Source organism: Medicago sativa, chromosome 1, assembly GCF_051527215.1.
Source record: "Medicago sativa cultivar Bolivia chromosome 1, Bolivia_mono, whole genome shotgun sequence".
In the NCBI taxonomy this organism is placed as follows: Eukaryota; Viridiplantae; Streptophyta; class Magnoliopsida; order Fabales; family Fabaceae; genus Medicago; species Medicago sativa.
In genome coordinates, this window is record NC_140749.1 from 80,136,408 (window position 1) to 80,157,997 (window position 21,590).

General features: G+C 32.7%; 1 protein-coding gene, 1 long non-coding RNA gene and 1 other non-coding gene across 3 annotated transcripts; 2 read left to right on the forward strand and 1 right to left on the reverse strand.

The window, feature by feature from the left end:
* The first annotated feature begins 225 nt into the window (after positions 1 to 225).
* On the forward strand, positions 226 to 1,321 carry LOC146957944 (uncharacterized). The gene is made up of 2 exons (XR_015020169.1): positions 226 to 619; positions 779 to 1,321. It is a non-coding gene; the product is annotated as an uncharacterized LOC146957944 (long non-coding RNA).
* Positions 1,322 to 9,643: 8,322 nt separating this feature from the next.
* TRNAI-AAU (transfer RNA isoleucine (anticodon AAU)) lies at positions 9,644 to 9,717 on the forward strand. Its single transcript has one exon. It is a non-coding gene; the product is annotated as a tRNA-Ile (tRNA).
* Positions 9,718 to 13,415: 3,698 nt separating this feature from the next.
* Positions 13,416 to 16,470, reverse strand: LOC146957946 (basic helix-loop-helix (bHLH) DNA-binding superfamily protein). Its single transcript, XM_085739611.1, has 3 exons — positions 16,148 to 16,470; positions 15,204 to 15,795; positions 13,416 to 14,129 (listed from the first exon to the last, which is right to left on the reverse strand). Exons 2-3 carry the CDS (start codon positions 15,771 to 15,773, stop codon positions 13,680 to 13,682), a joined length of 1,020 nt encoding a protein of 339 aa, XP_085595737.1. The 5' UTR covers positions 15,774 to 15,795; positions 16,148 to 16,470; the 3' UTR covers positions 13,416 to 13,679.
* Positions 16,471 to 21,590: the final 5,120 nt, after the last annotated feature.

Sequence of the window (21,590 nt, forward strand, 5' to 3'; positions counted from 1 at the left end):
TCTGAGTTAAGGCATTGTAGGATATTGCTAAAGATTAAGTTTGGGGTTGCTATTGGAATTTGCAACCAATTAAGTTTGGGGTGGGGGTACTAGAGAATAAGAGAACAAATATGAAAGAAAAAGAAATTGTCATGCAAAATATACACAAAAATGGTGTATGAAAAAAAAATGAAAATGAATGATGAAAAGAAAGGGACAAAGCATTGAAAATGTGAGTAACTTCAAACTCGAGTGTCCCTAAATGTTAAAAATATTCTCTAGTACCTTTGCATTGATTGTTATTCCACAAGGTGAATGATTGAAGGATTGAATTTTGTACTCTAACTTTCGTAGGAATGCCTAACTCAAATTTTGTGTAGCCTACTTATCCAAATATATCCCACCTTTCACCTAAGCCCCGTTATAACCCTGAAGACCTCAAAAGTGTGTAATGATATTGACTTTGATTGATATTTAGAAACTTTTCAAGCGTATGGTAATATGTAGACCTGCATGTCGACTGGTAGAACCCTATTTCATATTGATGCGTGGAGTTGTGAATTGGTGGATGCGAACAAGTCAAACTAGCTCATCTTTAGCTAGAAGGAGAATGAACTTTTGGGTACTATCGTTTTGTCAGGTAACTGTTATTTTACTGTCGTTTGTCACTGTTGCAAGCAAATTCCTTGAGGACAAGGAATGGTTTAAGTTTGGGGTTGTGATGACATGTTGTCATTACGTAATTTTTAGGACTTATTTTGACATTTTAATAGAGTTCTAAGCAACATTAAGTGTCCAGGAGCAGTTAAAAGCATCAAATTTGGAAGAACTGGAATGAAGCCATCGTACTGCGATTTTGGAATCGCAATGCGATTTCTTGAAGTCAGAGAGCATGTTTTTGAAGGTGCTGGATCGCAATACGATCCAGACAATCGTGATACGATGTCAAGAAGGGCTTTAAAGGAAATTAGGGTTTAAAGTACCAATCGTGGTACGATTTGTGCCATCGTGGTACGATTGTGGGCGATCCAGATTTGCCTATTTAAGCTGAAGTCAGTCTCAAACAAAGGGGATTACGATTTTGGAGAGCTAACGTGCGATTTTAACACCCAGAAGGCTGCAGCGGAGAGGATTTCATCATCTCTAACCCAGTTTATGTATGTTTTAATTCTTTCATTGATTATGTTATTTGTAAACTCAATTATGAGTAGCTAAATCTCTTAGAGATTAGGTCAGAGATGAATCTATGTAACCCTAATTGATCATATGTTGCTGTGAAACTCTATTGTTTATTAATGAATTTCTAGTCTTTATTCAATTCAATTGTTCTTAATGCTTTTTATATCCTGATCAAATATAAACATGATTTTGTGAGATCGAATGACTACTGACCATAGCTTTCGACTTAGACCTAATTGAATTGTTCTAATAAACATGGTTAGTCTAGGAATAGATAATCGTTTGTTAGTGATATTAGGTTAACGTTCATAAAACCTTCAAGGATTATTAGACCACCTAAGGAATTAGGGGCTGTAGTTTAAGAAGAGGGTCCTAACTCAAGGGATTGATTAGGGCTAATTTGTTAACTATCGTGAAACTAGAAAATCATTAGTAATAATAGGTGCAGTAACCAATTAGGGGAAACATAGAGGATTCGAAAGACCTGATCTCATCTCTCTCCATATTTTCTTAATCAAATCTTATTCTTTTATTTGATTTCTTAAAATCAAACCAAATCTACTGCCTAGTGGCAAAACAAAATAAACTTTTATACATCCTAATTTTATAACGCAATTGAATTATTGAAGTTAAAAACAGTCCTCATGGGATCGATATTTTTACTACTTCGATAGTATTTGGTGCACTTGCTAGAGATCTATCAAGAAGGAGAGAAGAGAGAGAGGAAGAAAGGAGAGACCAAGAAAATAAGAAAATAAAAAGGAGAACTTTTATTCAAGAAACAATTGTCACTTGTTAATTCCAAGAACAAAAGATATGTGGGTTTCATATTTTAAAAATAAGTTTTTCATAAAGTGTTAAGACATACATGAATTTAAATCAATAAAAGAGTAAGTGTTGGGTATATTATGTTATATTGCGTTATACTGTCCTCATGAGCTTAACTCAGTTGATAGAAACAATGCATAATATATGCAAGGTTCGGGGTTCAAACCCGACCACTACCAAAAAAATTATTGCGCTACACTGGGTCTTGGGTGCCGTTTGTTGATAAAATAAAATAAATCCTTATTATCTAATCCTAAACTACAATGCAAACAAGTAATGCAAACCCTTAACCCTAGATTATGGGCGGGAAATCACTGCTTAAAACCTCAATAAATGTCATTTTTGAATTTCAAATTCTCTTTTCTGCATGATATGGCTCTAAACCTTCCTTGGTGCCAATACTTAATGTGAATTAAATGTGTAATTCTGCTTTCAAGATCATTAACTAGGTATTTTAAACAACCATTACAGACTCTTCGTATTCCTACATTACCAGCAATTAATATTTCCAATTTTCCAATGTAACAGTTACCAATGGAATGTACCATATGCATCTATAAATACCTCTGATCTTTCTGGCTTCCCCTCAATTCCCATTGATTCAATTCGGCCATGGCTCACAATGGCATACAGACTTTTTTGTCATATACCAAATTTTGATAGGCATGTATTAGATTTTACCTCATTATGAATTGTATATTTATTTTACTATCTTTAAATATGTCTGATGTTTATTATGGATTTATCATTTTCTTGCAGCTCCTTTGCATTTAAATCCAACGAATGACATAGACAGGAGGATCAATGAGCTCAAGCTGAAATATAGGACATATATGATTGAATGTGATGTTGACTGGGTAATTTGTTTGGAGTATTTTTAAGAATGCGCATGTTTTGATCTTTCTACAATTTGATATACTCATTATTTGTTTCCTTTTTGGCAGGCTTCTGTTATGCTCTCATGATGCTTTTTTTTCTCCAAATGGTTGAGTGTTGATGAAGCGGACAAAGGGTTTCTGGTATGGTGCTACGTTATTTTGTGGTGATTTCTGTCGAATGTATAAACAGTTGTTTATATAAATGTCACTAATTTGTGCGTTTGTTTTTGTTCAGACCCTTTCGTATGACAGAGTTTTGAACTCTGTTATGCCAGTAAACACCAAGGACTTCTATTTGACAGATCATACGGGTCACGTGTGGATTTGCACCCAAGCTTTTGTCCGTTCCAGGAACCGCACTACAAAATAGAGGGTGAATGGAAGCAATTATGTTTAAGTCGTAAGGTGACTGCAGGGACATTCATCAAAATTGGTGCACTGACTGTTGGAGCTAATACTTTTTATGTCACCTTGCAGTTTTAGTTAGTAGTTTGTTTGACTGAATCAATAGATGTTGAACCGTTATTTACATTTTCAATCTAACGTGATGAGACGAGTGTTATGCCCTGATCCACTGATACCGCCATGGCTGTGATTCGTTTTGTTATATTCTATTGAATTTATTTGTATTGCATCAGAATTTGTCAAAATCTTGTGTGTATTTTCAATTCGTTTCGGATGATTCATATGAATTTAATTTATCAGTATATAAAGCTCCATTTTTAACTAAGTTCTATGTAGCGTGAAACCGTTTTAAGGTTTTTGAATTGCGGTGACTTAAGAGATTGACATTGTTGATTTCAACGTCAATGATAAATATGATCGGAAGCATTGTAATTTGTGGTTATGCATTGTTCGAAATGTTTATTTTTAACAGCTTTCGAATAATTATGTCGAATTTTTTTAAGCAGTATATAAAGTTCCATTTTGAACTAAGCTCAATGTAGCGTGTAACCATTTTAAGGTTTTTGAATTGCGGTGACTTCTGATATTGACATTGTTTATTTCAGTGTCAATGATAAATATGATCAGAAGCATTATAATTTGCGTTAAAAATGCTTATTATATGATCAATTTTGTAGACACCGCGATTTATGAACTGTGTTTGCCCTTTCTAATTTAGTAAAGTAGGATCACCGCTATTTAGAACGATAGTTATAAGCAATGTCTGTGTTTTTTGACAGAAGTATTGTTAAATTGCGGTGATGCATTGTTCTAAATGTTTATTTTTAACAACTTTCGGATAATTCTGTCGAATTTTTCTTAGTAGTATATAAAGCTCCATTTTGAACTAAGCTCAATGTAGCATGTAACCGTTTTAAGGTTTTTGAATTGCGGTGACTTCTGATATTGACATTTTTTATTTCAGTGTCAATGATAAATATGATCAGAAGCATTATAATTTGCTTTGAAAATGCTTATTATAGGATCAATTTTGTAGACACCGCGATTTATGAACTGTGTTTGTCCTCTCTAATTGAGTAAAGTAGGATCACCGTTATTTAGAACGATAATTATAAGCAATGTCTGTGTTTTTTGACGGAAGCATTGTTAAATTGCGGTGATGCATTGTTCTAAATGTTTATTTTTAACAACTTTCGGATAATTCTGTCGAATTTTTCTTAGCAGTATATAAAGCTCCATTTTGAACTAAGCTCAATGTAGCGTGTAACCGTTTTAAGGTATTTGAATTGCGGTGACTTCTGATATTGACATTTTTTATTACAGAGTCAATGATAAATATGATTAGAAGCATTATAATTTGCATTGAAAATGCTTATTATAGGATCAATTTTGTAGACACCGCAATTTATTGAACTGTGTCTGTCTTGTCTAATTGAGCAGAGTAGGATCACCACTATTTAGAAAGATAGTTATAAGCAATGTCTGTGTTTTTTGATTGTGTCTATTTCACAAGTAACTATAACATGATGTACTCTATAAAATTAGACGTTTATTGCTATCTCGGTGTTTATGATCAATTGTAGTAACACCGCTATTTAGTTGTATATGCTCTAAACTCAATAAAATGAATCAATATCAATTTATGTTACGGTTGCTGCAATTACACAAAGTTACCAGGACCATAACTATATGTGTATATCGTAAATATGTATCAGCATGCAATTTATGATTGTTTTATACAGTATGGTTTCATAGCTTAATATATACTACAATTTTCTATTTTACTTATTACTTCCTTAACCAAAACAATAATATTAGATTTATACTAATTGCAATTATATCATGTGTTCAGTCCTGAATTTATGCTTATTCATATATCTTAGAAGTAACTGTTTGTTTATATATTGCACATTTGGTGTTGGATGATACACAGTTGCGGAGCTATGCACTTGCGAAAATTGAACAGTTGTTGCAATGTCATGGAAAATCCATGAAGGATGATTATCCTATGATGCCTCTGCCAGATGTGTCTTTAATTCATCAGTCACACAATATGCTGTTGTATGATGAGATGAGATATGATTGTAACGTCTTGAAAAATGAGCACAAGAGATTTATGGAGACCATGACTCAAGAGCAAAAGCATGTGTACGACACCATCATTTCAAGGGTTTGATTCAAACTTACCAGGTTTATTCTTTGTCTATGGATATGGTGGAACAGGGAAGACCTTCATATGGAGAGCTTATCATCTGCAATTCGATCTAGAGGTGATATTGTGTTGACGGTTGCTTCGAGTGGTATTGCTGCATTGCTCATACCTGGTGGAAGAACTGCTCACTCTAGGTTTGCAATTCCATTCATTGTTGACGAGTGTTCAACTTGCACCATACATACTGTAACATCCCGATTTTTCGCTAGATTTATTTTATTTATTTATTTATGTGTGTTATATGTGCTCTTATGTGATTATTGCCTCTGTGTGTATTTTTGGTTGGGAATCGTAGAATTCGGTATTAGAGGGGTATTTTAGTCATTTTGAACTTAGGGGCATTTTGGTCATTTTGAGAGCAGGGGTAATTTTGTAATTTTTGCTGGAGGTTATTTTTAGTGCTTAGCAAGAGTATTATTTTACCAAGTTACTAGAAGGTGTAGTAATTATTTTATTTGCCGTTAAGTGACCGTTAGTGTCATATTTTACCGTTAAGTGAGTAGTAACATTTTTGAGGTTTAAATAGAAATGGGTTAGGCCCATTAAGGTTTGTGAGATAAGCCCAATTAAGGAAGCCTATATAAACCAATGTTAGTAGAGAAATAGAGTTTTTCACCAACATTTTTCATTTGAGAAGAGAAGAGTTAGAGGCTAGAGGGAAGAACAAGAGCAAGGGTTAGAGGCAAGAGGGGATTCATCATCTAGGAGCTAAATTGAAGCCTGTGTTAGAGATTCTTGGTGCTAGAGGTAAGAGGGTTAGGTTTCAACCATAATTCCTAACTTTTTATTTCTACCCATTTTGTGAAATTGATGAATTGAACCTAATTAATTGTAAATTCGTGTTCATGTTTTGATGCAATGTTTGGGTATGTAAATTGAATGTTATTTGAGTTGTTGATGATGAAATTACATGCTTAAATTGTGGTTAAGTGTATGCTTTGCATTTTTGTCCAAAAATGATGAAATGAGGTGTTGTTGTGATGAATTATAGATGAATTCATGATGGTTAATTGCTGTTGTTGTTGAGGGATGTTGTTGTTGATGATTAAAACCTTGGGCAATCATAATTGTGAAGTTTGCTATGACTTTGTGTTGTTTTTGAAGTTTTGATGAAAAATGGGTCAAATGATGATTTTTGTTAAGAGAATGTTTTGGGGCAAATTTTATATGGATTTGAGTGTCTTTTCATGTTTAGAAATGTTTAAACAAACTTTGGGATCAAATTTGGGCATTGGGGAGTAAAAATTGGGGTTTTGGGGTGAAAATGGCTCTTTTTCCCGAAACTACTGTCATAACTCGCAATCGTACTCGCAGTTGCGAGTTGGATGCGAGCAACAGGGGCTCCCTGGAGCCAACTCGCAATGGCGAGTGAAGTTACTCGCAGTTGCGAGTTGTAAAGGGCAGTACCCCCTGTTTCGCATTCTTTCATCTTTTTCCCTCGTTTCTATCGTGAACTGGTTTTTGGTACAAATATGAAAATTGTAGATAATATTTTTAGCTTTCTAAGGGCGTTGGTTTGACTTGAATATGATTTTTGGTTTTCAAGTTATGGGGAAAATACTCTTGAAAAGTTTTGTCGAAAAATCCCGCATAACTAGTTCTAAGTCGACCCAATCCTCGTGGAATGTTTTTAATCTTTGAAACTTGATTTTTATGAGTTCGGCTAAGGAGGTTAAACTGTGATGTAGTGAACCTACTTGTTTTACTTAGAAATGGGAAATTCTTTGAAAAATGATAATTGAGACGAACTTTGTGATTTTCATGATTTCTTTATGTTTGGCCGGTGAAACGCCAAGGTATCCTCTACGACATTCATATGTGGCCTAGTGGTATGCCTAGTTGAGGCATTGGAACTTGTTTACTTGGTTTTGGTTAAATGACCCAATTATTTTCAATATTGTGATTTTTGAGACGAACTTGATTGAAAATGATTTTTGAGAGCCAATTGCTTATGAACCCTTTATGATCAGATTGATATGATTATGAGATGATGTATGAATGGTTGTTAGGTGATGAATATGATGTTTGTGATCATATGATGTAATTGTTCTTTTATTTGGATTGTAAGGAACTATGTGGAGATATGAAACTATATGATATAGTTGAATGATGATTATAGCCGTTGACTTATAGCCGTTGATTATAGTCGTTGAATTGTTGTGAACATATGCATGGTGAATTGAGTCATATGTTCATGCATCATATGTCGTGTCGGATGTTATATCCATATTGCCGTTGACTATAGCCGTTGATAATGATGTTTTTGTTGCATCATGGGTGACGACCTTGAGGAGATTTGGTACCACATACATCTAGATGAGTCTAGAGCCATTGCATACTTTGTTGGTGAATTGAAATGCATTGAGTTGTGAATGATGATTGAATTTGTTAATTGTTGATTAACATGGTTGATTTTGTGATGTGTGAGAACTTGAGATGATGATATTGAATGATGTGAATGTTAAGAATACTTGTGAATACGTGTATAGTTTGTTATCCATCGTTCTTGAATGTATCTTTCATTCTCAAAGTTTCTTGTTAATTTTAATTGGATTATGATGATGTAATGCTAACCCTCAGTGGTTTACCACATACCTTTCGGTATGGACGGGTAGATGGAGTGCAGGATGCTTAGACTTGTATTGATGTTGCCGAGGAGCGGAGTTCCTCTTTTTATGTGCAAGTGTCTAGATTAAGGCTCTGATCTAGGGTAGTTCTTGCACGTTGGATATCCATTTGATTATGTAGTTTTGGTGTTGAGACATTATTATGTTGAGATTTGAGATATTATTGTATCTGAGATTGGAGGATGTTGTTTTTGTATCTTATTTCTGAGATTTAAAATTGTTATGAATTATATATGTGTTCCGCTGCTATGTGATATAACATGATCTTTATGCATGTATGTTTTAATTTGGAAGACGTAGCATCTATTTCTAGAATATATTTGTATATTCGCGCGTTTTACCGCTTAATAGAAGTAGGGTGTTACACATCCCAACAATAATTTAGCTGAATTGGTTGATAAGGCAAAGCTTATAATATGGGACGAAGCTCCTATGATGCACCGACACTGTTTCGTGGCCCTTGATCGAACACTCAGAGATGTTCTAAGACATCGCAACAACGACAAACTTGATATCCCTTTTGGTGGAAAAGTTGTCGTCTTAGGTGGTGATTTTCGACAAGGGAGTTAGCATGGATAACACATCGAATGTTGTCTACAAGGAAATTTTTCGCAATGTACCAGCATGAACCACTTTTTAATTGTAATTTTATATGTACCGATGTGAACTACTTTTTTATTGTATTTTTTTTGCATGGATTTACATTGTATTTGCACCATATGAACATTATTTTCTATATTAATTGAATGTTATGTTTTCAACAATTATGACCCGTGCTGCAGCACGGGTGCAAGGTCTAGTTTTATAAATTTACGGAACATCATCTTATTTAATTTATGTGAAGATACATGCAAACTATGCAACATGACAGCTCACATTGCTCCAATATTATGAAGAGAAAAAATTAAAAAAGATAAGAGCCATTTCATCTTAATGTGAAACCTGAGTTAAACATCAAAACATATATATATATATATATATATATATATATATATATATATATATATATATATATATATATATATATATATATAGGAGATGTTGTTATTATTGACGTTAAAAACATCTCAGAAAAAACATATATATATATATATATAGGTAATGCTCCAAGAAACCATAAAAACAGCAAATAAATTATTTGTGTTTCTAATCCCTTCAACTATGAAGTTTACAACGTCATTATTTCTCAAACACTAATGTTGGTTATAATACATAAATAAATTCAATTTTTTTTTGTGTCGGGGGTTTGAACCCGGACCTTGCATATATCATGCATTGTCCTTATCAACTGAGTTAAACTCACGGGACAAATAAATTCATTTTTTTATCAGAACATGAATAATTTCATTTATGGTACAAATAATGCTTGCTATCTTTGAAAATAAAGTCTACAACATTTCCTTGTTATATAAAATATTGACCGTGAAGTTTGTACCAAAAAAAAAAAAATTGACCGTGAAGTTTTTCTTTTTAGTTGCACAATTATCAGGAATTAAATTAAAATTAAATAGCAAAAACTAGAGCAACTTAGCATCGGCCCATTAGCTCAGTTGGTTAGAGCGTGGTGCTAATAACGCCAAGGTCGCAGGTTCGAGACCTGCATGGGCCAAATCTATTTTTTTTTATTGTTTCTTATCAGTTTTTCACTGGTTGGTTCAGTTATCATCTGAAATTAATGGATGCAACAACAATTTTCTTGCAGTTTTGTAAATTTTTCATTAGTATATTCCATTTTTATATACTTGACAGTTGACAACGAAATTCTTCGAAGTAGAAATATTATTGTTGATGATTTCACTTGGAGAACTGAATACTTACATGTTTAATGCTCTGTGCACTGTGCTCATATTGTTTATAGTGTCAACACTAAAAATCTTTGTATGTGTCTACTCAGTAAACAAACAACGGTGTTTCTTTGGTACCAATAAGAACTGATATATACTTGAAGTCTATACATAAATTATCACTTTTACGTAGTTGTTGCAATGTTAGGATCAATGTAGTATTATGAATTTATGATAGGTCCTTTATCTGCTTTGACGATTATATGAATTAAACATCAGTGTAGTGTTATGCATATTTTCAAAGAACCAGAGTAGATATTCCAATTACAATTCAATAATATGAATGTGCGTAAAACACGTTAAAAGAAAAATCCCAATTACTACAATTTAAAACTATGTAGAAAATCTGATGGATCTTAAGAGCAAACCCTATATTACGGGGATTATTGAGAACAAACCTCTTCACCAGAGACATATACAATCTGATGGATGTTAAGATCTTGAAGAATTAAGTGTACATAAATGCTTGCTGAATAATTATTCTCTTAAAGAGTGCTAGGAATGTTATTTTTCCAACAAAATCAATGAGTCTCACGCTTTAAAAGAGAGCGTGTTAAAAAAAGAGTGTTCTTTAACACTTAGGTTCTTTTATATTTAATTGTTTATTCTTCTAAACCTTACAGAACCAAGAAAAAGGGCTTTTACAAAAGTCATACATCGATAAAAAAAAAACGATTAATTATAAGTTGACACTCTTTTTTTGTATCATCCTTGTACACCCCCATATGGCACTAAGGAGAAGAGAGAGTGAAAGACAAAGTTGGTGAGTGTATGGAGGCCATGTTGCCACGTGCACTTTTGTGTGTGAAGGTACAAGAGGTATATGTCACATAGGGTGGTCAACAAATCATTGCTAAAAAACCCAGTATGGTAGATTAGATTGACATGACATGTATACAAAATTTCTCAATTTCTCAATTTTTATATTAACAAGGTATAATTGTATGGATATATAGATTGGATGGAAGGCAAGAGAGAGGAAAATGAAAACGAACCAAATGCCTCCACACGTTGCAATGAGCATGACTAGCTAGAGTTGCTCATTTTTTAGGATTCAATGATTCTGTTGTTGTTTTTCTCGATCTCATTACAAAGAGCTTAATTTCTTTTCCTAATAATTTGTTAGTTATCTTCTATTTGATGTAATTGAGGAAAACTAGATTTGTTCTCTATTTTATGCGATCTCAAATTTTTCTTTTTTGTTACCGTTAGCCTTCAATTCTAATGAAAGTTGCTCCATCCAAGAACCGAATTTAGGTTCTTCCAAACCATCTGTTTTATGTGAAACTCATGAAGATCATTTTATTTATATCAAATATAAATTACCAATCTCAAATATGGTTTTGGTTCCAGTCAATATATATGAATATTTCATTCAAAACTGATTTCGATTTTGGTCTTGTTTTAAACTTGTTTATAGTATTTCTTGAAATGATTGAGTTGAATCCATTTGGGCTCCTTAAATGCTTACTTCAAAATTAAGATAATTGTTCTTTAAGCACCACAAATTCGCTCCCATCATAACTCCTGATAAACTATTTTTGCATGTAAAATTTGATCGAATCGTTAACTTCTCATCTATTATTTTCAATAAGGTGAGCAATTTTGGCTATTGAGGTGCCTAAAGGCAACTATCCAAAATTAAATCCAAATTACACACACTACCACGGCTTACACATAATCCACCAACTATTTAATAAAAAAAAATCCACTAACTTAATTAACGGATATCTAACCAACTTACATGACGTGAACGTCACTGGTTCTATATTTTCTATCAATTTCCCTCCCCAGACTCCAAATTATATTTCAATAATTAAGAAACAATATATTGCTGATATTCACCCACACAAGATTTGATAAAAAAAAATTCCTCAACAAAACAATTTTTTTTTGATAAAGTGCTAATTTTTTAAATTTGAGGAAAAAAGAAGAGGAGGAAAGGTTATGTGGACCTGAAAGGCCCGACAAAATGGAATGAACTGTGTCTTGGTCCAATTGGACATTCCTTAAAAATGGGTAAGTTTAATTATGAGTTATGTCCACTTAATTTGGTATCATCTTCTTTAATGGTGAATGGTGAACACAGTGGGATCCAAGCTTCTTAGATTTCTATCCAAACAAATGTATTAAGGCTAGGAACCCCTTTTCAACTTACCTTCCCATGTGCTGTGAGCTTATAATGGAAAAAATATCAAGTTCCACATTGCAGAGATATAAAGTTCAAAATGAATTTTGATGTCGTGGAAATTTATTCCTTTAACCAATGAACTTAATGATCAATCTAGAACTCAAGTTAGATCTTTAAGAGGTTTTTAGTTAATAGATTTAAAACCTCAAGTCTTAGTTTACGGTGCAAGAAACACCTAATGGTAATTGGTAAGAAATTGCTATGAAACTTAAAGAAGAAACAAACATGTAAAATACCAAAACTACATAAAAGCAAAGATATATAATAGTAAAAAAAGAGATATTATTGTTATTATAAATAAGACTGAGTTATGTACATTGGTCAAATCGAAGGTTAGTGCGATGTTTATCTTATGAGGACAAACATTTTATCAAGTAGACAAGTTGTTTATAATGGAAATGAACTCCTTCATCATGAAGTAAAATTCTATTGTTTATAGAAAATGAAAGAAATTAACTCCTATAGTGCATGAACGGTATGTTTATTCTAACTAACTTAAAATACTTTTCCACAAAGTTTCTTCTATTCTTTCGAATTTTGAATGTTGATAACATCTCAAATATAAAACTTCTCATATAGAAAACAAAATAATACAAATAAAAAATATGGATAAATGGAGATATGTTAATGTCCATCTTTCCACTAGTACTTAATAATAAGAGTGTCTAACAAAATTTTCAGACATCAAGAAAAAAGATTGTAGCAATAGATATAAAAATTATAAGAAATAAGAGAGGATAAATGGTACTATTATTTACATTCTTAGCATATATCAATATGCTTTTACTATTTTTTTTTAAGACTTTTCTGAACTGATATCAGTACATGGAATCCATTCACCTTCCCATGGTCACAATTATAATGCCATGCACTTGTGCTGCCATAAAGAGATTTACATGAAAACTTCAAACCAAAACCAAAAAAGCCACAAGCAAAGCTACTTAATTATTTTATGATTCTTGCAAGTAAAGTCACACTCACTCATTCACGGATAATACTTTGGTGACATAATGTCACCGTGACATTAAATCTGGGCCACACAAAGGGTTGTGTTGTGTGGCCCAGATGTGTTGTATGGGTGACATTAAATCTGGGCCACACAAAGGTGTGTATTGTGTAGCTCAGATTTAATGTCACGGTGACATTATGTCACCAAAGTGCCACCCTCATTCACCAAGTCAGTTATTAGAACATGGATTCATTTCTGCTAGCTCCACCTTCTCAAATGGATACAACTCAAGATGTGTAAAGCAAGCAACAACCACACACATGTAAAAATAAAACCACCAAATTATCATTACCTCATTGTCTCATCATCATGTTCAACGAGACCATATACATAACAACATCTTACAGCACACCATGAAAAAAGAAAAGAAAAGAAAAAGAAAACCACCCCCAAAAAAAAAAAAGATAAAAATTTAAATATTCCAAATAAAAAATATATAATAACCAAGTACCATATACTAATATAATAATAATAATAGGCCTTTAATTAGATAAAATTTATAAAGACCATAATTTAATCAATTCTAATTAATTAGATATTGATATTATATTAGTCCTTTGTCTCTTGACACTTCCAGAAGCAGATTCATCTCCAACACTCTTCTCCATCACAGCTTTGAGTGCTTCTTGTATTGAACTAATGCAATATTCATGATCATCTTCTTCACCAGTAATGAACAAAACATTCTTAACACGTCCTCCAAGTGTTGTTATATCAGCTTTGAGTGTTCTTAACCTTAATGCTTTCAATGTCTTGATTAGTTCAGGCAAAAGATCTGACCTATCATCACAGCAAAGTGAGGCTTTTATGATAAACTTGTTTCCATTTGATCCATAATCTTCATCATCATCTGCAGCATCTACTGTTAATTCATCACATTCAGTTGGAACTGGACTTGTTTCTGCTATCAATGATGTTTGACGCTTCAATTCTTTTACATGTTGTATCACTTCTGCTAGCAATGATGCTTTGTCTGTCTACAATAAACAAAACAAAAAAAAAAAATCAAATATATAAACAAAGTTTTTTCATATAAAAACTTAAAAATAGAGTAAAGTACTAAATTTATAGTTAATTAAAGTGGAATAAGTGACTGTTTTACAAGATTTAAATTTCGTCGCTTAAAATTATAAAATCAAACTCTTATCACTGAGCTGAGCTGAGATCTCATGGAAATGAAAATATTTACAATCTCATGGTAGGGCTTGAATAGATCTGATATATACATAAGGTTGGTAGGTTATAGAGCATATGATATAAGAATGTGAAATGGAAATAGTGGATATATTTTGAATGGTGGAAGTGTCATGCACATAGTAGTGTGTTATGTTTGTGACTGACAAAGGTGCTAGTTTTTGTCTCTGCCTTTATTTCTTTTCATTCTCCAATTGAGTTTGACTGATCAACATATTATCCGGCAAAGACAATATATTTTCATGCGAAGCTTTTCAACTGCATGCTGTTTTGGTTCCTCTTTATCATACCAAGAGACATTAACACTAATTCACTTTTTATTTACCACTTTTTCTTTAGCCAGCTAGCTGCTTCCTTGGAACTACCACACATTATAGAGACACTCCCACAACAAAACATATAGTTACATAATTAAAGTTACTAATGAGAAAAAAAATCCAAAAAAAAAGAGAACAATGTGTATACCAGACAAGCCAAAAAGGATGTTAACAAAAGCAAACAAAACAATTAGACTCTTTGCACCTCATTTTCTAAAAGGTTACTATTCGATTTTGATTTTGTTGTTTATGGCACAAAAGTAATAGATATTTTGAATTTACAAAAGGCATATATTGAATTCAAAAAGGCCACTTAGAAAAAACACTCTTGCAAAGCTCACTTTCATACTATTATATTATGTATTAATGTATTATACATTAGTACTATATTGGTTGAGTTGAGATCTTTGATTAGGTTTGCATTTTAAATTTCTTGGAGCTTAGTAATCAATTGATACTTACAATAGTTTTTATAACTTGAAAAATATGTATGCAAGTTTAAAAGAAGTTGAATTTTTTTTTTTACAACTATACACTTACTTTGGTTGTGCTTGGCAACAAGCTGCGTAGCTTAGCAAGATGGTTATTGATTCTTTCTCTGCGTCTCCTTTCAGCTTCACTATGACTCTTGGAAGCAGCAAGAGCCTTAGCCTCCATAATTTCTTGAGCACTCATCTTTCCAACTTCACCTTGAAAACCACCAAAGGGTCCTGAACCTGATCCATGTTGAAGTGTATCTGATATGATCCTAAGATGCTCAGAACCTGCATGATGATCATATGCAAACTGAAGAGAAGGAACCCTTCTATTGAACAAACTTGCATAAGGTGAAGCTTGTTGTTGAGGAATAACGAAAGGGTCATGAGGGTTGAAAGGATGATGATGATGATGAAGTTGTTGCATAGACCATGTTTGTTGCAAGATTGGTGAAACTTGATGATCACCCCCTCCTCCTGCTGTAGGGAACATAGACCTTCCTCCACCAAAGATATGATGATCACTATTTTGTTGCCTCATCATCTGTTGTTGAAGGAGAAACTGCTCTTGTTGATAAGTTTCAAAGTTATTGATTGTTTGAGATGAACACTGTCCTTGATCTTCTTGTATCATACTTGGTTTCTCTTGTTAACTCCTGTTTTATATCCAAACTCCAAGGTTTATATATATACATATGAATATGATGGTGAAGTGAAAATAAAGATTCAAATGTCAGAACCTATATCTAGGTTTTATTTTGTATGCTTCTATTTTATTTTATTTTTGTTTTTTCTATTATATATATATATATAAATTATGACTAACAAAAAAAGAAGAACTAGCTAGAGAGTTTTTTTTAACTATATGCACTTTTTCTAAAATAAAAAAAAAATCTATATAGGCACTTAATTGCACAAGGAATAAAAATGAAAAGGGTATTTGAAAGGACAAAATGGGTTAGTGAAAAGATTGAAAAACAAATATATAAAAAAACTATATAGTAGTACCTTTGATAGATATTGTTCTAATTGATTCTATAATGGTGGGGGATCAATGAGTTATATTTTCTGTTTGTTTCTCTTGTGGTGGTGGGCGGCCAAAGAAAAGTCCAAGGCTTTAGATTTATCTCTCTCTCTCTCTCTCTCTCTCTCTAATATATATGCTTCTTGCAATGTCAAATCTCTTTCACTTGGTAGGTTTTTTCTGCCACAAACATTTGTGCGTAGTGATCTTTTTACATTCAACACATAAACTTTCCTTTCCCTTTGTGCTTTGTTGCTCTCTTTTTGGTTTATTTGTTTTTTTTTCCTTCCTAAATAAACTTGTCTTTGCAGCCTTTTGCCCACCACACTCTAACATATATAGAGTCCCTTCGAGTGCTGCTACTTCACTTTACTTTCTTCTTACGGCATTCTCTCTTTCTATATTCTTCCATCTGTGCATGTATGTATGGATTGTTTGATTTCTCTCTCACTATGACCATGCATCTTCTTTACATGAACAAAATTAACAAGGGTTATATGGCACTTGTTAAGAAAACTAAAAGAAAAATAGGTTCGTAATATTGGATTTAATGATCTTTTAAAATGTTTAAATTCATTACTTTTCACCATTTTCAGATGCAATATTTATATTTTTATCCTCATAACTAATGTCATAAGGACACTCTTTAGCATTTCCCAATCAATAATAGGAGTGCGAGCATGATTTTAATTGTTACTCTCATTGATGATTTATATATGTAATTTTTTTAAGCAGTGAAAAGGATTCAATATAAGAAGGGTACTTAAGTCAACATACAATCAAAGGAAGAGAATAGAAAAAGTGGAAAATATTTTTTTATTGATGAAAAAAAAAATGTAAGGGTTTGTACCCTAGAACTTTGTAGAATATAATATCAAACATTTAATTATTTGTTGTCACGTTATTCTTTTCAGTTTTTTAGGCAATCACATTACTTTTACATATATTTAAAATGGATTTAAATTTTGAATTGATTTGTTTATTGTAAAATTAGTTAAGTTTGATTTTCATTATATATAGTTGTGAACCAATCTTGCATGATCATAAGATTAAATGCATAGAGGAATGCTAATCACAGTTGCTCAAACACTCTCTCTTGGACACTCCCACTACCATTGGTCCACGTCCCTTTTATTGAGAATTTTTAAAACAGGTAACCGGCTCCATTTAAAAATCTAAAGTCTTTATTTATTTATTTATTTATTTTTTTAGCAAATTTATTTATTTATTTTATAAACATGGGAAAAGCAAATACTCATTTATTGTTGCAGATTCATCGCAAAGCCTCCTTCATCTCTAAGTGCAGCAAACATTGCAGGAAGCAAAGAAATTTAGGAATAGTCAATGGACTTTTCGATGGCAGAGCCGTCGGCGACGAGACGACAACGGCATGGAGGCTTCCATCCTCCAGCGACAGTAATTGATGATTGATTTCATCCCATGGGGACTGACTCAAGAAAAATTGTGATAGAAATCATGGCTAATTTCGGGAGAAGTGATGGTGACGAGCAATATATTACCGGCGAGGAAATCTGCATCTTATTTGGGATTCATGTGAATCTGAGGATGGGTGTGATTTTATCTAAATTTATTGAAAAGAAATTAAGGAATTTATGGAAGTGAAAAGTATAAAACAAGGTTTGGTTTGAATCGGTGACGGTTCCGCGAAAACAAAGGAGGAGTAATTTTTTTGTTTAATTTTGAATAAAAAAAGGTGTGTCTTAATTAATCCAAACCTGTTGAGCAGGTTAGCAGGTAATGGGTTTTTAAAATATGATTATGTGGACCAATGGTAATGGGAGTGTCCAAGAGAGAGTGTTTGAGCAAGTGTGCTTAGCATTCCTCTAAATGCATAATATTTAAACACACAAACAAGATAATAAATATCGACGAAAAGTATAATTATTTTTTTATTATTATCAAACAAATGTTTATTATGCGTGTATAAACATCATGCATTTGGTCTTGTGACAAAGATTAATTCTATCATACTAATATTATTAATAAAAAAAAAGTCTAAATCCTAAATATATTATTAATAAAAAAGTCTAAATCCTAAATTTAGCATACATATATTAAGGAGAATGCTAACTAGTGTCTTTGAGACATTGATTAAAGTACTAAAATAAGTAACTTTGCAATAAAAAGTTGTGTAATTATTACCAAGACAAAAGTAAAAACTTGTACTCCCTCTGTCCCTCAATAGATGACCTAGTTGACTCCGACACACGTACTAATGCATATGTTTTATCTTTGATATCTTCAATTCTCTACTAAAAAAAATTATAAAAATTTAATATTTTAAAAGTATTCATCGAGACGAACCCAACAACATCTTACATGATATTATTTATCTTCGTGAATTAGTAGAAAAATATGGTCAAAGTATGTCAAATCAATAATGTATATTGTCAACTGGGTCATCTATTGAGAGACAAATGGAATGGAGTAATAAACTTGCAACATATCATACTTTTTTTAGGGGTAAATGTATATCATGTTTAAACTCGTAGTGTTCGTGATTTGCACGCGTCCTAGTATAATCTAACCGTATAGTAATAGTAGTACTGTAAGTAACATTCTTTGCTTATGATCCATCATTTCAATTACATTAGCTGTGTGCGAGAGAGAGAGAGAGAGAGAGAGAGAGAGAGAGAGAGAGAGAGAGAGAGAGAGAGATGAGGATGGGAAACACAAGCAAAACATAGTGAACATACAAACACAGATTGTCGACCGACCAAGGACGACCATAAAGGCTGTTACTATCATAATGATTAGAAATGCTTAGCCAAAGCCTTTTCTTTCTTTTTAAGGGTGAAGTATACTTTCAGGAAAGTAGTTTATGTAGGACATTATTACTGGTATTGTTATGGATCAAAATACTCTATTTTATAGGGAGTAACTATTTGGAACTAGTATTTGATAAAAAGGAAATTTTTTTTTTTCCGACCCTGTTTGCCAAAAAAATTCCAAAGTTGACCCCCTTTTGAAAAAAAATACAGAAATGACCCACTTTCAATTTTTGGGGGTTTTTTTTTTGTCGTTTTGTGCAGTCCCGCCGTTTCAAATGGCGGGAATGAGCTGTCTTCCTGCCACTAGTCACTTCATGACAGGCTACAGCAGGTTTTTGTCTTTTTTTTTTTTATTTTTTTTTTCCAGTACCGCCATTTCAAATGGCGGGAATGAAATCTTAATTTTTTTTTTCGTTTTTTTTATTTTTTTGGATATTGTTTGTTTATTTAAAACACAAATAATAATAATAATAATAAATAAAAACATATTAATTTATTTGAACGCATAATACATAACGTTATTAACTATCGGTTATTTATACTCGGACAATTTCTCATAATATAACCGTTTATTTTTTATTTTTTTGGCCATTATTTGTTTATTTATTTGTTTAACAATAAATAAAAACATATTAATTTATTTGTTTAATAATAAATAAAAACATATTAATTTATTTGAATGCATAATACATAACGTTATTAACTATCGGTTATTTAAACTCGGACAATTTCTCCTAATATGACCAGTATGCCGACACAACCCACACCGTCTCGGTGTCGGAGTCTTCTTTACCACCTCCTCGTCCATTTCAGTCCTTATGCGGGTACTATTGGGTCGACCTTTCTTTAGTCTTTGCATGTTTGGATTATGGCAAAGCACGGGACCGTCGTATGGGGGCCAATAACTCTTATCCTGTACTACTTTGAAAGCTGTGTTGTAGATGGAGTAAACACTCTCGTTTTTGAACACAGCTGGAATAAGGGTTGTGTAGTCATGGCGAAATGAAGAACACGCGGCTATGACATGGGAACAAGGCAAATGTAAAGCTTGAAATTTCCCACAATCACACCACCCCGCTTGTAGGTCCACCTTGAAAGTTCCCATTCGCCTTCCCTCCCTGTAGTTGACGGTCTCACGGACTGAGAAGGTATACCTTTCTCGGTCAAACTGTTCGACATGATGGGTGTTGGACTTAACAATTTCATCCTTAATCACATTCTGGCAATATTCACTGAACAAATCTCCGGAACCTACCCTGGCAGCAGGGTTTAATGACGATGACTTCGTTAACGAAATCTGGACCAACTCAGCTCCACAAGTGCAAAATGAAGTCGCTAGGGAAACTAATGATGATGCTGAAATTCCTGATGAGGATGTGGAACAGGAAGAAGATGAGGAAGAGGAAGAGGAAGAGGAAGAGCAAGATCAACGACCCGTTCGAACTAAAAAAGATAAATTATGTGCTACGGGAGGTCATAGTTTACATTGGCGTAAATGGTTGCCGAGGAGAAAGTAGTTTTTGTTTTTATTTCGTATGAATAAAATAATTAGTGTTTTAAAATTAATATTTATTATCATTAATTTTCATTTATTATTATTTGTGTTTTAAATAAACAAACAATGGTCAAAAAATTAAAAAAACGAAAAAAAAATAATATATTCATTCCCGCCATTTCAAATGGCGGTACTGAAAAAAAAAATTAAAAAAAAAAGACAAAACCTGCAGCGACGTGACGGCCGTCAGAAAGACGGCTCATTCCCGCCAATTGAAACGGCGGGACTGAAGAAAACGACAAAAAAAAAACCCCCAAAAATTGAAAGTGGGTCATTTCTGTATTTTTTTTCAATAGGGGGTCAACTTTGGAATTTTTTTGGCAAACAGGGTCGGAAAAAAAAAAAATTCGATAAAAAGAACTCAATAATTACAGATGCATTGACCATATGCTTTTTTTTCTTCACAAACGTACAATCATATCAGTTAATAGACATTTTTTTAGGTATTTTAGTAAATAAGTTATAGGATTGCATCATGGTATAAGATATGATTATATGTCTATTTTAAAGGAGAAGAAACAACTAACAAGGTTATTCATGGAATGGTGTAGAAAGGGAAAACGAAGTTAAACAACCCAAAAACTCAAAAATTGTATCAAAGAACTGTTTTGGAGAACTTAAATAAATAATTAGAAGGATAGATAATTAAAATCAATACCAATTTATTTCATCTTTCATCTCTGCATAAAACATGACAATGAGCGATTCCTAACAGACGATAATTTCTAGGCAAATCGAGTTCACATCAAAATGAAAAGGATCGTGACATCGTGCATGTATGTGACTGCATGGTTGAAGAAAGACTTGCAATAATTGTTTGGTATTATCTATACTAACAAAATGTATCTTCTTTTTGGTAGCGTAAATCATACGACTCCTGATAGACGATAATTTCTAGGCAAACCGAGTTCACATCAAAATGAAAAGGATCGTGAGATCGTGCATGTATGTGACTGCATGGTTGAAGAAAGACTTGCAATAATTGTTTGGTTATCTATACTAACAAAATGTATATTCTTTTTGGTAGCCTAAATCATACGAACTTCACGGTTAAGCGTGCTTGATTTTAAGCAATTTTAG

Coding starts and splice junctions, on each gene's coding strand:
- LOC146957946 (XM_085739611.1), bottom strand. CDS start 15,773: ATGATACAAGAAGATCAAGGACAGTGTTCATCTCAAACAATCAATAAC. Junction 14,130..15,203: donor TGTTGCCAAGCACAACCAAA/GTAAGTGTATAG, acceptor TGTTTATTGTAG/ACAGACAAAGCATCATTGCT.